Source organism: Schistocerca piceifrons, chromosome 1 (genome assembly GCF_021461385.2).
Source record: "Schistocerca piceifrons isolate TAMUIC-IGC-003096 chromosome 1, iqSchPice1.1, whole genome shotgun sequence".
Lineage (NCBI taxonomy): Eukaryota > Metazoa > Arthropoda > Insecta > Orthoptera > Acrididae > Schistocerca > Schistocerca piceifrons.
Genome location: NC_060138.1, coordinates 512,875,213 through 512,892,691, shown reverse-complemented (window position 1 = coordinate 512,892,691; position 17,479 = coordinate 512,875,213). Strand labels below are relative to the sequence as shown.

General features: G+C 43.1%; 1 protein-coding gene across 2 annotated transcripts in view; it reads right to left on the bottom strand.

The window, feature by feature from the left end:
- Positions 1 to 17,479, bottom strand: part of LOC124797501 (inter-alpha-trypsin inhibitor heavy chain H4-like) — a 134,588-nt gene that overhangs the window by 49,998 nt on the left and 67,111 nt on the right. For both annotated transcript variants that reach the window (XM_047260791.1, XM_047260792.1), the window contains exons 11-13: positions 14,849 to 14,942; positions 14,161 to 14,205; positions 187 to 249 (exon numbers count right to left, since the gene is read on the bottom strand). In XM_047260791.1, coding sequence (XP_047116747.1) covers positions 187 to 249; positions 14,161 to 14,205; positions 14,849 to 14,942 — 202 coding nt within the window. The remainder of the gene's footprint in view (positions 1 to 186; positions 250 to 14,160; positions 14,206 to 14,848; positions 14,943 to 17,479) is intronic.

Sequence of the window (17,479 nt, the reverse complement as noted above, 5' to 3'; positions counted from 1 at the left end):
GGATGCTAAGTGGCTTGTGATCTATCTTTCCTCATTCTCTAACCCTCCTAAATTCCTTTCAAAAATTATGGTGTTATATTCATTTTGTGGACTCTAGCGCAGTACAGTTCCCTAAGTCACTCGATACTTAGTCTGTGGAGTTACATTTAATTTAAGTTAATTAAAATAAATACGTGTGCAACTTACTTTGAGGAATATACTGTTGGTGCGAAGGTCGGCGAGTACGTGGGCGGCTCCTCAATGCATACACTGAAACATAAACACAGTGAAGCGTATCGAATGAATGCTAAAAGTGCAGGTGTATACTGAATTAGGCAATAAAATCGTTACACATTTCCCACGCAATGTAATTTCGAAAACCAAGTAAAAAACTTAGGAGTGCATCAAACTCAACTGTCAGTCTGCAAAGCTGATAAAACCGTAAGGTTTTAGCTAAATCGTATGGTGTTAGGTAAATGTCCCAGAAGAAATCATCACTGACTACTTCAGTCTTGACTGGTTTGTTGCGGCCAGTCACAACTTCCTCTCCTGAGTCAACTTCTTCACGTCAGAGTAGCAGTTGAAGTCTACATCCTCAATTGTTTGCTGCATATGTTCCAATCTCCGTCTTACTCCAGAGTTTTTACCCTCTTGTACCTTGGAAGTTATTCCCTGATGTGTTAACAATGATTTCGTGTCAGTGTTTCCCATACATTCCTTTCCTCGCCGATTCTGCGGAGAACCTCCTCATTCCATATCTCACCATTCCACTTAATTTTCAATATTCTTACGAAGCACCGCATTTCAAATGCTTCGCTACGCTTCGCGCCTCTTCTGGTATTCCCACAGTCCATGTTTCTCCACCATACTATGCAGTTCTCGAAACGTACATTCTCAGAAATTTCTCCCTCAAATTAAGGCCTATGTTTAATACTAGAAGACATCTCTTTACCAGAGCCATTTTTTAATGCAGTCTTTTTTACGTCCGTCATGGGTTATTTTGTTGCCTAGGTAGCAGAACTCCGTAACTTCATCTACTTCGTGATCACCAATTTCTCATTTCTGCCATTTCTAATTACTTTCGTCTGTCATCACTTACACTCAATCCTTATTCTCTACTCATTAGAGTATTCATTCTGTTCAACACATCCTATAATTATTGTTCACTTTCACTGAGAATACCAGTGTGATCAACGAATCGTGTCATTGATATCCTTTCACCTTGAATTTTAATCGCATTCTTGAATCTTTCATTTCCGTCACTGCTTCTTCAAAAATGGTTCAAATGGCTCTGAGTACTATGGGACTTAACTTCTGAGGTCATCAGTCCCCTAGGACTTAGAACTACTTAAACCTAACTAACCTAAGGACATCACACACATCCATGCCCGAGGCAGGATTCGAACCTGCGACCGTAGCGGTCGCGCAGTTTCAGACTGAAGCGCCTAGAACCGCTCGTCCACACCGGCCGGCCAACTGCTTCTTCGATGTATACACTGAACAGTAAGGCGAAGACTACATTCCAGCCTTACACTCATTTTAATCCGTGCACTTCTTTATTGATCTTCCACTCTCATTGTTCTCTCTTGGCTCTTGTACATATTGTACGTTACCCGTCTTTTCCTGTAGCTTACCCCTATTTTCCTCAGAGTTCCGGACACTTTGCGTCATTTTACATTGTCCAACGTTTTTCCATGTCGACAAATCCTACGAACGTGTCTTTATTTTTCTTCAGTGTTGCTTCTCTCGTGCCTTACCTCTCCTAAAGCCAAAGTGACAGGCATCTAACAGATCAATTTCCTTTTCCATTTTACCGTATATTATTGTTGTCAGTAACTTATCTGCATGAACTGTTAAGCTTGCACTTGTCGGATCTTTCAATCTTAAGAATTATGTGGATAATGTTTTTTTTTTCCTAAAGTCTGATGGCATATCTTTAGTCTCATACAACTAACACACCAACGTGAATATTCATTTTGTCTATACTCCCCGCATCCCCCCCCCCTTCCGCCCCCAAATGATTTTAGAACTTCCGACGGAAGTCATCTATCCTTCCGATCTTGTTATATTTTAAGTCTTCCAAATCTTTTTTAAAAATTATTATTCTGGTACTGGATCCTCTTCTCTCTTCCCCGTCGACTCCTGTTTCTTCTTATTTCATCACGCCATCAGACAAGTCTTCCCCCTCACAGCAGCCCTCCACCTGTCTCCTCTCTTCTCTGCATTTAACAATGGAATTCATGAAGGATTTCTTGACTTTTCCTTAAGCTGAGTTAGTCCTTCCGACAATCGTTCCTTTTTCAGTTTCATCGCATTTTTCGTACAGGCATTTCGCCTTAGCTTCCCTCGACTTCCTGTTCATTTCATTCCTAAGTCATTTGTATTTATGTATTCCTGAATTTTCCTGGGATTACTTTCTTCCTTCTTTCGTCGATCAACTGAAATACGAGTATTTCTCCTGTTACCTATGACTTCCCCGCGCTTAATATGTTTCCACAGGACATCTGGCCTGTAATTGAAAAGTATCCTGATGATATCAGCATTGGCAAAAGTTTCCGGACTTGTCCCTCATTCGGATCTCCGGGAGGGGAGGCCAATGGGGAGGTGAGATAAAGACTGAATAATCAACGAAAGTGTAGCATTCTATGAGTGAGGAAGCTAAAAAATCTGAAAAGGGGAATGCTATGGCTCAATCTCGATATATTGAACGTCAGTGAAGTGAAATAGAAAGAAGACAGGATAATATTTAACAGCAGCAGAAAGCAGTAGAACCAAAGTAGGATTCGTTATTAATAGGAAGGTAGAACAGAGAGTTACTTTGAACTGTTCAGTGATAGGGTTATTCCCATCAGATTCTACAGCAATCCAACAACGACAACAATAGTTCAGGTATATATGCCGGTATATATGCCGACGTCGAAAGCAGAAAATGAAGATAGAAGACGTAAAGGGAGATGAAATCTAATAGTCATGGGTATTGGAATGCGGTTGTAAGGGAAGGAGTGGAAGAAAGGCGCATGAACGCACCCTCAGAGAGGTCTTCAGTGTACTGTTTCCACCTACCCGCTCTCTTGGAATTCCTACTGAACTGTTAATGGGCTCGTTCTTACTATTAATTTCTTCGTAGGCTGTTTTTACTTATCTGCATGCTGAGTCAGTCCTGACAATCATTCCTTTTTGGATTTCTACACATTTAGCTTCCCAGTATTTCCTGTTTATTTCGCTCTTAATTGACTTGTATTTTTGGACACCTGAATTTTCCTGCACATTTTTTTACTTCCTTCTTTCATCGATCAGCTGCAATATCTCTTCTACTATCCACGTTTTCTTCCAACAGTACCAACGTTTTTAATTTCAACTTCTGTGATTGCCGTTTTTAGATACCTCCATTCTTCTTGAATCAAAATGCTTACTGAGCTGTTCCTTAGGGAACTTCAAGCGTATTTCCTCATTCCTTGATACTTTCGTACCCCTCTTCTTTGCTCATTGATTCTTCCCTACTGGTCTCTTAAAATTTAGTCTGTTCTTCATCACTGATCTGAGTCTACATCTTTTCCTGGGTACGCCTTCCAGTTCAATATCTGATTTTGGAATCTCTACCTGATCATGATGTAATCTAACAGGAACTTTCTAGTATATCCCGGATTTTCCCAAGTATACCTCCTCATTTGATTCTTGTACAGAGTATCCCCTATTAATTACTAACGGATATTTATTGCAGAACTCAATTAGTCTCTCTCCTCTCTCATTCCTACTACCAATCCCATGCTCTTCCACAAACCTTTCTTCTACTCCCTCTTCTATTTTTCCCATTTATTCTAAATGCAAGCAGTGGCAAGGTTCGAACCAGGAACCGAGAACGTTTCGATTATTAGTCAAGGACGCCATCCCTAGACAAAGGATCGACAGTTATTTTTTTAATGTACTCCAATCTACGCATTCACCTGTAGTATTTACCATCTACAGTTTCGTCTGGTACCATGGAAGTTATTCACTGACGTCTTAAAACATATCCTCTCACCATCTTCTTCTCAATATTCTCCATATTCTCCTTTCCTCACCGATTCGGTGCTAAACCTCCTTAGTTCTAATCTGTCCATCTAATTTTCAACATCCTTTAAAAGCGCCACATCGCAAACGCAATGATTCTCTTCTTTTCCTTTTTTCCAACAGTCATTCCGTACTCATCAGACTGCTCATTCCTTTCAACACGCTCCATAATTGTTCTTCAGCTTGAAGGAGGATAATCAACTCCATCAGTGAATCTTGTCATTGATATCCTCACACCCTTAATTTTAAGCCAACTACGGAATCTTACTTTTATTTCCGTCATTGTTACTTCGATGCATATATTGAATAGTAGGAATGAAAGACTGCACACTTGTCTTACTTTTTTTTTTTACCCGAGCACTTCGTTCTTCGTCTTCCATTTATATTTTTCCCTCTTGGTGTTCGTACATGTGGTGTGGAGTACAGTTTATTTCTCTTTTCTGAGAATTTCAAACGTCTTGCCGCATTTTACATTGTCCTACTCTTTTTCCAGATGGACAAGACCTATTAATATATGTTACTTTTTCTTAAGTCTTGCTTCCACGAGAAATCACAATATCAGAATAGTCTTTCTGATGACTTTACTGCTATAATCGACTCCGACAGCGGTATGGAATTATTGCAGCTTGAGATATAATGGAAGTGATCGATTATGGGAGCAAAGTCGTTTGCAACACGTTGCGGCATACTCTTTGATTCGAACCTAACTTGATACTGCGGAAATTGTATTTTTGTTATATGCAAGACGCAACATTGCTGACTGCAGCTTCCGTGGATAACAAACAAACGCGGAATTGTTTTTTCAGATCTCTTTAACAAATCTATATTTCGAACGTTGTAAGCAGGTAAATCCATTACCTCATATACCATAACTTAGGATCTATAACAAATAACAACTAAAGATCACAGTACGATAATAGGTATCGTCGGGAACCTTCTCTTTTGACTTATAACAAAACTGTATCACGTAGGGCCAAAGGCTCCTCAGTGAAATATCAAAATCCAAATAAATGATGTTTTCTAATATATAAAACTTAAGTTACAGGACAACAGATCGTGTTTAATACCTACAACTGGATTGCAAAAGCATCAGAAGAATCAATATAAAAAAAATATTTGGACATGTTAATTTCAATAGTTTGTTATCCATAATTTTGGAAATATGATCGTTGCATGAAATCTGAAGACCAGTTTTGGAATTAGCATGACAAATGCTTTAAGGTGATGCCCAACATTTTACAGTCACTTAAAATTTTGTAAAAATTACTTTGTTTATTTTGCTAAGATGGCACAACCAGACGTCTCAAGAATTGTTGTTACTACTTTTGTACACATTCCAACAGCTATAATTTGCAAATGGCAATCTTTTTTGTGTTAAGAGTATTATAAATCAAAGTATTGCTTGTCACGAGTGAGCTTATTTTTTACTATGAAGTTCATTCCTATACATCGTTTGAGTGACCTTACATCCTGTACTCTGGTGGGGAGAGACACGTCTATATGGCTCTGAGCACTATGGGACTTAACATTTGAGATCATCAGTCCCCTACACTTAAAAAAACCTAATTAACCTAAGGACATCACGCACATCCATGCCCGAGGCAGTATTCGAACCTGCGACAGTAGCAGCAGCTCGGCTCCGGACTGAAGTGCCTAGAACCGTCCGGCCACAACGGCTGGCTCGACACGCCTATATGTACATTTTTTAAAGACACAGCAGTTCATTGTAGGATGTTATTAGTGTGGATCGCGTGACCTATCACTGATGTAATTTTTATGAATATCTGGGAAAATTAAGTTGGTAACTATGAAACATTATGGCTGACACTTTTTTATCGTGCGAATCGTGATTTCTGTGAATGTGTGAGCGATATTTACCAATAAAGCACATATGGTGAATTATTGTTTCGACTTATTTTATTATTCTTGGAACATAGCACAAGGGAACCCAGGCGCTAATCTCCTGTAATGGACTGCAGCCACTTTAAATACATCTGTGTAATCGATAAAATCCACTGAATGGAATTGTGGTGCCATGTTAATTTAAGCGGGCTTAGAGCTTAATTGTTTTTTGTCACCCATCGATATGAGACTACCGCAGAGGTCGGAGATCGACCATGACATCCCCGTCAGCCCCGTCCCTCGCTACAGGCGACGCCACAGTCAACGTCAGTTCACCGTAAGCGGCGCTATCACATACGTCACACTCATGGACCCCAAGTCATATTACGTGGCGGGACCTCGTGATCCCTAACTGTGATCGTCTGCTGGAGCGGTCGCTTTTACTCGGTCCGTGTCTACGGAAACATTCGTACATCGGCCTGTTATTCTACGTGTACAACTGGCTACGTTTCTGGACTTCCGTGGATTTTGTTTCGGCGGGCTGTGTTCTCTTTCTGTCAGGTCAACCCTTCATAAACTTAGTTTAACCATGTGAGTATACAGTGGCGCAAAAATAGGAATGTTTTTTCTGACTACAAATTAATTCTTGTTTTCGTATTTACGCCATAGCAAAATGGTTCAAATGGCTCTGAGCACTATGGGACTTAACTGCTGTGGTCATCAGTCCCCTGGAACTTAGAACTACTTAAACCTAACTAACCTAAGGACGTCACACACATCCATGCCCGAGGCAGGATTCGAACCCGTGACCGTATCGGTCGGGCGGTTCCAGACTGAAGCGCCTACAACCGCTCGGCCACTCCGGCCGGCACGGCATAGCAGACAACCTGAAATTTAATACGTAAAGCTTCCAAAGTGCTTTCCTTCTTCAGGATTGTGTAGAGCCGTGACTGAATTCCTTGATGATGTTGATTATTTTAGACTTCATGGATCACTCTAAAAATTGTAGTAAAAAGACCCTTGTAGTTTTTCAGATGCAACTTTGAGGACTCTGTCCTCCAGATAACCACATTAGAACTAATCACACGCTTCGAGATCGGACCTGTAAGGTGGTCATTCCGCACCATCTCCGGTGAATCCTACAGGGAAACGATGTAAATTATGGAGATCTCCTGAAATCGAAGACGTCCACAATATGATGTGGACGTACTCCATCCTGCATGTTGTGCACAACACAGCAGTAAGCAGAGGTGGGCTACAGAGTGTAGTGCTGAAACTGTCATTACAGGACAGCTGGACAGGAGCAGAAACTATAAGCGGACAAGTTACCAGAGCAAACAGAAGATTTGCTCGATACAAAGACTCGTTACAAATAATGCAGCAAGAAACGGAGTCCAGCTCATTCAACAGGAGCAAGGATGAGGCTCTCTGTACTAAAGCACGAATGCTGGAGTCGGAACCGCGACCAGACGGAGCTGCGTAGCGTCATGTAGCGAAGGGGTTCCAAGTGCGAGTGGGCTGTGTGGCTGCCGCCGGCCTTCCTAAATGCGGCGCCAGAGGTACAGAGGCTCGTGGTACAGAGCGGCTGGAGGCATGGCTCGCCAGGCGCACACTTCTGAGTCCACCGGACCCCGCGAGAACCCTGTCGGCGTCGGACGGAAACTTGCAATTCCTTTGCCAGCTTTGACGCCCCTGGTGTGGTGTCGATACATGATACCACACTGCGTAAGCCAGTAGTGTCGGAGCATTCAGCCATGTTGTGCAGCCGGCACAAATACAAATTCATGTTCCAGCATTTGTTTCTATTTGACCAGTTTGACAGGTCCGTCACTAGATTTGTGCACAATAAATCACTGTGCACTGATTGCGCTCCAGTCAATAGCCTTCTGTTGATGAGGTGTAGCAGCAGCTTAGACTCTCAGTAAACTAGTGGGGTCAGCTCTGTTTGTTGACGTACCCACAGAGGTGAGTGTGCCTCACCACTAAACCACCCATGATTGCTTTTTGAAAGGTTTCAATCATCTCATTTTGAAAAGAATATCGTCATTCCAGATACCTGTCCTGCAAAAGTTGACATCATTGAATTTTGTGAGGAATAAAGTTAAATTTCTCTTTCATTAACTTCTGGAGAGACCGTCTTGTTATCTTTAGCTATTGTGCTGCATGTCTTGTTGATTCAGTGGGCTCCTCACTGAATAAGGCTTGCACTCGTTCACAAGCTCCAGGTTTATAACTGAGGCTGGTCGTTCCTGACTGGCCCTTTCTGGAATCTCATAGCAATCTGATCTTTTCAAAACAGTTCATCAGGCTGTTGAAACGACAGGGAAAACATCACACTAAATCTGTATCAAAGGATTCATAAATATTGTCAGCACATTCTGACGTCAGTTCCATACTGTAAACTCTACGAGAAATGGTCATTCCAGATACTGCTGTTCTTGGACCATATGCTCTGTCGAAAACGCGCCTCACCACACCGATATTGCCCGCATCTCGTGGTCGTGCGGTAGCGTTCTCGCTTCCCACGCCGGGGTTCCCGGGTTCGATTCCCGGCGGGGTCAGGGATTTTCTCTGCCTCGTGATGGCTGGGTGTTGTGTGCTGTCCTTAGGTTAGCTAGGTTTAAGTAGTTCTAAGTTCTAGGGGACTGATGACCATAGATGTTAAGTCCCATAGTGCTCAGAGCCATTTTGAACCACACCGATACGTCCAGAATTTGCCTAATATGTCATTACGATCAACAAATGCTTTTGCAATGTTATTTCTTCCATACAGAAATATGAACTGAGACATCAGTGAGTGAGCCACAGAATTTTCAGAGCTACAATACAAGACTATAAGAAGGAGAATAATTTAGGGTATGCAATTAAACTACAGTAGACAAATACTCTCTAACAACTATTTCTCGTTTTGTGCCACTCAGTACTTTGTGTGTAGTACATTTAATAAATTGTGTTCGTAATTACAACGCACTACAGTGGCGACGAGAATTAGCGAACTCACAGTGCACCGATAAATCAGGAGAAATGGATCCGAGTTTTACGATATAGTGGTTCCTACAACAGCAGCAACAACATCGACAGCACCTGCCTTACTTCAGCAGCAAACGACAGCGTTGTTTATCAGAAATGATAAACCTTCGGCAGAAGCGGTGATACCATCGTTTGTAGACGGCGTTAACGACTGGTAAACATATTTACGTCGTCTCAGCCAGCACTTTGCTGCTTACAAGGTAACCTATCCTATTCACACATTGAGAGATCACATTTTTTCTTTCGCGGCCTTTGCACGGTGTGTTTGGGGTGCTTCATAAGCTGTGCCCACGAAGAATCCTCATATGTCTTTAGCTGAACTTCTTACAATTTTATTGGATCATTGGGTTTATCAATCCCAAGTAGTGTGTGCTACGTTAGAATTTTACCAGCGATGTAAACGCAGTCGGAATCGTATGAGGACTGTGGCGCAGACCTTCAGGATCTTTGTTGTCGATGTGAATTTCTATGCTCCGAGGAAATATGTCAAAAATTGTATACAGACTCAATTATTAGGGTTCTATGTTAACCCAGGTAAGGACGTTTCCACAGGCCTTAGGACATCCTGATTTTTCCTTAGAAGAGTTGGTTAGAATTGCTCAGGCATTAGAATTCGCACGAGGAACAGAAAGTGGTTCGAACGCTCAGTCCGTAGTATCCGCCTCACCGTTGGGGCGACGGCAGTCACGCCTTGTAAGCGTATCAGGAAAGCCGAAGCGCTTCGGTAAACATGCCGGTCCCCGGGAACTTCCCTTCCCTAAGCACTAAAGGCGACAGGCATGAGGACGGAGCTGCGGATCTTCACGTGCAGCCGAACGGTCGTTCTCTAGTCGTAGTTTGACTTCTGAGAACTCATCAAGCTACGCACCCGAACGAAAATAGTTGTCCAACTTGTTTCAGCAAATATCGTCGATCGTGCTGCCCACATCGTTGGCTACTTATTTTGGTTATGGGACTAAAGGTAACTATAGTAGTGCTTGTAAATCGCCCGCCTCTCGCCGGAACAGAAATAGAGACACGTCAGTGACAGTCGGTGTGATCCGAACGAAGCAGTGCACAACAATCACGCTTTAATAAACCTGGAAAAGTGAAAGACCTGTAACATTATTACTAACGTTAGACAGGCGTACCAATGCGGCCACTTTCAAGTAGATAGGTGTTTCCGTCAGATCACCGAAGTTTAGCACTGTCCGGGTCTGTCGAGTGCTATTGGCAAGCGGGCTGCACACAGTCCTTGTGAAGTCAACTGAGCATCCACGTGACTGGAAGTAGCGGCACCAGTCATGAAAGCATCTGGATGAGTGTTGTGCTGACCACGTGCCCCCCCCCCCTCCACCCCACATTCCGTCCCTGTACCCTCATCCGATGATGCCTAAGGTTTGAGAATGATACGGCGTCCGGCCTGTTCAGATACTGTTTGTTTGTTTCGTATGATAGCAACTAGGATGAGGCTCGCTGTACTAAACACAAACGATGGTGTCATAGCCATGAGGCTCCAAGTGCAAGAGGGCTGAGTGGCTGCTGCTGGCCGTCCTAAACTGCGGCGGCAGATGACACGAATCCAAGAGTCATTGGAGGCATGGCTCAGTGGGCGCGCACCATTGGGTCCGCCAGATCCTGTGCGACCACTATCGGCGTCTAATAGAAACTTGCGACACCAATGGGGTGGTATAGATATGAGACACCGTCATTATACGCATAATTTAGAGGAAGTATGACATGTTTCAGCTATTCGCACAATAGTCTGTGATGGTGAAGAACACAAATAAATAACTTGCTTCCTACAATAGCAATTTGCTGTATCGGTATAATAGCTTTGTCCACAAAGTAAGATTCCTTGTGTCGGGTTTTAACTGAACCAGATAGATTTGACAGATTAATCAACTCAGAGCCTCTTGTCTGAATTGCATTGACTATCTCCGACATGATTTGGAACATTTGCATGATAAATCAACATGGCTGTGAAGATAGATGCCCGCTGTATTTTAAATTCTGGGCATCTGAAGCTGTTGAACAGCATGATGTTAAGAAGATTTCCACTAAAAGCTGATAAATACGACTGGTTTCGTGTCCTGAAACATATTAAAAAAGAAAAATGCTCTTTCCCATGGCGGATCAGAGACAGATCTTATAATGCTTCGACCTCGGATCTAGGTAGCAAAACTCAGGCAGAAGGGAAAAGCTGTGGTAAATATAATGAGGCGGGTTTATACAGCATTACATGCAATGATTGTCCTAAGAAATACACTAAAGCCCCAAAGAAACTGGTATGGTCATGCGTGTTCAAATATAGAAATATGTAAACAGGGAGAATACGGCGCTGCGGTCAGCAACTCCTATATACCAAGTGTCCGGCGCAGTTGTTAGATCGCTTACTGCTGCTACAATGGGTGGTTATCATGATTTAAATGAGTTTGAACATGGTGTTATAGTTGCCGCACGAGATATAATTTTCCCACATGACCATTTCACGAGTGCACCGTGAATATCAGCGATCCGGTAAAAAATCAAATCTCCGAGATCGCTACGGCCGGAAAAAGATCCTGCAAGAATGGGACCAACGACGACTGAAGAGAATCGTTCAACGCGACGGAAGTGGAACCCTTCCAAAAATTGCTGCAGATGTCAGTACTTGGTCATCCACAAGTGACAGCGTGCGAACCATTCAACGAAACATCATCGATAAGGGCTTTCGCAGCCGAAGGCCCACTCGGTACCCTTGATGACTGAACGACACAAAGCTTTACGCCACGCTTGGGGACCGTCAACATCGACATTGGACTCTTGATGACTGGAAACATGTTGCATGGCCGGACGAATCTTGTTTCAAATTGTATCCAGTGGAAGGACGTGTACGGGTATAGAGACAACCTCATGAATCCACGAACCCTGCATGTCAATAGGGGACTGTTCAAGCTGGTAGGAGATCTGTAATGGTGAGGGACGTGTGCAGTTGGAGTGATATGTGACCGCTGATACCTCTAAATACGACTCTGACAGGTGACACGTACGTAAGCATCCTGTCTGGTCACCTGTATCCATTCATGTCCAGTGTGCATTCCGACAGACTTGGACAATTCCAGCAGGACAATGCGACACACCTCCATGCGTCCTGAATTGTTGCCGAATAGCTCCAGGAACACTCTTCTGAGTTTGAATACTTCCGGCGGCCACCAAACTCACCAGACATGAACATTATTGAGCATATCTGGGATGACTTGTAAACGTGCGGTTTAGCAGAGATCTCCATCCCTTGTACACTTTCGGATTTATGAACATCCCCGCAGGATTCATGGTGTCAGTTACCTCCAGCACTAGTTGAAACGTTAGTCGAGTCCATGCCACGTCGTGTTGCGGCACTTCTACGTGCTCGCGGCGGCCCTACACAATGTTAGGCAGGTTTACCGGTTTCTTTGGCTCTTCAGTGTATGTAGGACAAACTGGTAGGTCATTTCGCAAGATATTTCAAGAACACCATAATGTAAATAATCCCCGATCTGCATTAAAAACACACTTCCGTGAAACGGAACACAGAGTGACAAGTTCATTAAAAAGTATAAAAATTGTGGTATCACCGCCAGATACCACACTTGCTAGGTGGTAGCTTTAAATCGGCCGCGGTCCATTAGTACACGTCGGACCCGCGTGTCGCCACTGTCAGTGATAGCAAACCGAGCGCCACCACACGGCAGGTCTAGAGAGACTTACTAGCACTCGCCCCAGTTGTACGGACGACGTAGCTAGCGATGCACGCTGACGGAGCCTCACTCATTTGCAGAGCAGATAGTTACAATAGCCTTCAGCTAAGTCAATGGCTACGACCTAGCAAGGCGCCATTAGCAACATTGCATGTATCTGTGGAGTCTCAGTTATATCGTCAATAGCGATGTACCAAGGATGGATTAAAGTTAAGTATTCTAGGAGCTACGTACTTTTCTTTATAGCATCCATTACGTATCCTGTTACAGACCTATTTCTTGCCTGCGTGAGCTAAACGCGTGCCTTCCGGCTACTTCCGTGGCGTGGCTGTGTTGCTACGCCACAACAAAAATACTTCATGAAAAAGAAAAAAAGCCATATTTAGAACATGTTAGTGGAAGTACAATTTTTATATATAAAAAACAGAATGTACAGTTCACGTTGAATAATCAAAAATGGCTCTGAGTACTATGGGACTCAACTTCTGAGGTCATTAGTCCACTATAACTTAGAACTAGTTAAACCTAACTAACCTAAGGACATCACACACATCCATGTCCGAGGCAGGATTCGAACCTGCGACCGTAGCGGTCGCTCGGCTCCGGACTGTAGCGCCTAGAACCGCACGGCCACTCAGGCCGGCGAGCGACCCAGCGCTCACCTTGTTAGACCGTCTTAGTCGCTCGTGCGCGCCACTTCCGCTCTTCGTTAAACGTGGTGCCCTCCCATCGCCCCTGTAAGAAAGTTCCTCTTTATGCCAACCTACACCGTCAGTTGCACTGGCCCCAGTTAATCACCTTAGTAATTACTATTTTATAGCCCATTGGCCTTTAAAAATTTTCTCTAGCGTCCCATCAATATGCAATATATTTTCTTCTTTTAAATGGTGGCAAATCTCAAAACAAGGATCTGAAACTACATTATCCACGCACCAGTAATATTAACGAAATTAATGGATCACGTCTTGGTCACCCTTCGTTTGTCAATGTAATGTAGCTAATATTCACTGAATAATATACGTTGACTAGGAGCGATTGGTGCACCTATGACCTTTTAAAATTGTGGGTAAGATATTATCTTTATTAATTTCAATAATCCACAAAGTTGAGACATTGTATATTTCCCTGTTCCATGTACGTTGCTTCTGATGCTGGGATTACAGGTCGTGAAACCGGTTGTTTACCAATAAAACAACAGTTTTAACAGCTGTAAGCGGACTTCTTTTTAACGAGGTGTACAGTAACATCGAAAGCAATGAATGTGTATTTATCTAGGGACCCCCGTCGGGTAGACCGTTCGTCCAGTGCAAGTCATTTTAGTCGACGCCACTTCGACGACTTGCGTGTCGATAAGGATGACATGATGATGAAGATATCACAACACCCAATCCCAGAGCGGAGAAAATCTCCGATCCACCTAGGATTAGAATCCGCGCCCTTTGCAAGATATTCTGTCAATCTGGTCACTCAGCTACCGTGGCGGAAACATTGAAAGTAGAAGGTGTACAATCAAAATTATTTTATCAGACAGGCTACAGGACCAGTACCAAAGACGACTTACGTGAAGAAGAGTATCCAAGGCGGAGAGCTGAACGCGCTGGGTATCCTGTAATTAAAAGATACATACCATTTTACTAAACGAATAACCGGTACGGCGTATTAGAAAGTTCTCTAAAGCATGGCCGCACTTATATGCCATTGTACTCAACGAATAAATAATAAGGTGTGTTAGTGAGTTCTCTAAAGTATGGCTACACGTCTTTCTACCAAAAATTATGTATTACGTGTCCTATCTCGTGGAATAGACTGTTTCGTCATTACTTAATTTTCTCTATAGAACATTGAACGTTATTTTAAGATATCATGCACATCTCACAGAGTGGAAGCACGAGCACAGGGTCATAAGCGTTGATGTAAATGTTTGCTGAAATCTTGTTTTCTGATCAGAAGAATAGTTGAGAGTACACCAATTAGCAACACACTAATAGCGAAAAGAACCTCTGGTTTGTTGAGCAAGTTCCTGAAATGGTCACAACAGAGTTACGTTTTTCGAAAGATAAGTAAGTAATCACTCTAGACTACTTTGATATTCCAAAGTATGAAATCTGTCATCAAATGGCAATTTTTTCTTTTACTTCTTTAAAATGACGCGGAAAAGAGGCACCATGTCAAACATAAGATGCTGTGAAAGTTGTTAGTTTGGGAGTGGTTTATTACGAAACCTTTGCGATTGAGATGAAGATACTCACCTCTTCGGTTCCCTCCAGCACGTTCCAGGTCCACAGCAGACGTGTCGTTAGGCTTCACCACCACCAATGATGTCACGGGAGTTACGAAGGAGTGCTGAAACACACCACAGTGCCATCTCTCTAATCGTTGGTCTCATTCTAGAGTCCAGTGTTCATTAGCGTCAACTCCTATATTTCGTGAAGTCTGCGTATTTATCAGGCCGTCTTTAGTATGGATAAGAGCATTGATTGCTGTGTTAAATATGAGAGTCTAGTTGATCACCCTTCACTCACAGCTCCAGGCAGTGTTGGCTTCGGTCTCGCATCTTGAGGCTGTTGCAAATTGGTACCACTGTGGGGGGCCAGACAGGGAGATCAGAGGGACGCTCAGCACGAGCCACATCTTCCCTGATCAATCTACTACTGTGGCCGCCTAAGGTACTGCTATCACCTGTGGTCGAGTGGGGGGTCGTCCCATGGTGTGGCGTACCCAGTTCGCTTGAAGAACAAGTTTCAGCTACTATCTGTGGCTGACGAAGTCCCTGAGCCAAATGAAGTCGATCGCCCTGTTCCAGAGAAAGCCTCTCAGCATCATTCAGAGGGTGAGACTGCTGGCAGTTGGGAGCTCCAGCGTCAGACGCGTAATGGGGCCACTTAGGGATATGGCTGTGAGGGAGGAGAAGGAATCCAGTGTGCACTTTGTGTGCATAGCAGGAGGAGTCATTCCAAATGTTCCAAATGTGGAACGGGTGCTTCCGGTTGTCGGGGAGGGAACAGGGTGCAGCCAGCTGCAGGTGGTGGCTCATGTTGATACTAACGATGCGTGTCGCTTTGGATTGTAAGAGACTTGCTGAAGTGCTAAAGACTGCCAGTCTTGCTTGTGAATGAAGGCGAGGGTCACCACCTGTAGTAGATTCGATAGAACCGACTGTGGTCTTTTGGTACAGAGCCAAATGGAGAATCTGAATCAGAGGCTCAAATGCTTCTGCCATGTAGGTTGCAGATTCCTCAACTTGCACCATAGGATGGCGGATTTCCGGGTTCAACTAAATATATCAGGAGTCCATTACATGCGGAAAGTGGCCAAACAGGTAGCAGGGCTGTGTGGAGGGGACTGGGTGGTTTTTTAGGTTAGAGGGTCTCGAGAAAGTGCAGCAAGGGCTTTAGTTCCGAAGGGTGCAGGACGAGCACAGGACGAGGATAGACATAGTAACAATCAGTACTGCAGTAGTAAACTGTCGAAGCTGTGTTCGAAAAGAACCAGAGCTCCAAGCGCTAAAAGAAAGCACTGAATCTCAAATTGCTATAGTTACGGTAAGTTGGCTAAAGCCAGAAATGAGTTCAGCCGAAATCTTTACAAAGGACCTTACGGTGTTCGGGAAGGATAGATTAGAGACAGTTGGTGATAGAGTGTTTATTGCTGTCGGAAGTAGTTTATCTTGTACACACCTGATCTCACTTCTTCGCAACAGAAAATCCTGACCAGATAGGAAGCATCATGACAGATACAGGGAACTGTGACCACAAAGTTGTCATAGTTGGACTGAATATCGTAACAGCTGAACCCACCAAAAACAAACGCAAAATACACTTATTTTAAATAAGCAGATAAAATTTCGCTTGACGCCTTTGTAAGAGACATTCTCCACTCCTTACAGTCTCTCTATGTAAGCGTAGACTAGATGTGGTTTAAACTCAAAGAAATAGTATCGATGGAAAGTAAGAAATATAGAAATAAATGAATAAGAGGTGATACTGATCCGACTTGGTACACAAAATGGGTCAGAACGCTGTCTAAAAAACAACGAAAAAAGCATGCCAAATTTAAAAGAAAGCAAAATTCTCAAGATAGGCGATGTTTTACTGCAGCTTTAAATTTAGAACTGACTTCAATGCGAGATGCCTTTAATGGTTTTCACAACGAAACTTTGTCTTGAAACATGGCAGAAAACCCAAAGAAATTCTAGTCGAGTGCAAGGTAAACCAGTGGCAAGACGCAATCAGTACCTTCACTGGGCTGTATCAATGGTTATTTATTGATGACAGTGTCACTAAAGCAGAGATACTAAACACGATTTTCTGAAATTCCTTCAGAAAAAAAGACGAAGTAAAGATTTGCAGAACTCTAATCAAGAACAGCTACCAACATGAGGAACTTAGAAGTATAGCCCGTGAGGAATAGTCGGTGTAGCGATGCCTGCGGTCCAGATTGTATATCAGTCAGGTTCCTTTCAGAGTATGCTAATACAATAGCTCCATACTTAGCTACCATGTGCGATCGCTCGCTCGTAGAAAGATCCGTACCCAAAGATTAGAAATTTGCTCAAGTCACACAAATATCAAAGAAAGGAAATAAGAATAATCCGCTAAATTACAGACTCATATCACTAACATCGATTTGCAGTAGTGTTTTGGAATGCATACTGTGCTCGAGCATTATGAATTACCTCGAAGATAATGATTTATTGACTAACAGCCAACACGGACTCAGTAAACATCTTTCCTTTGAAACCCAACTAGTTCTTTATTCTTGCGAAGTAATGAGTGCTATAGACAGTGGCTGTCGGATTGATTACATATTTTTAGATTTCTAGAAGGCTTTTGACACCGTTGGTCACTAGCGACTTCTAATTAAATTGCGTGCCGATGGAA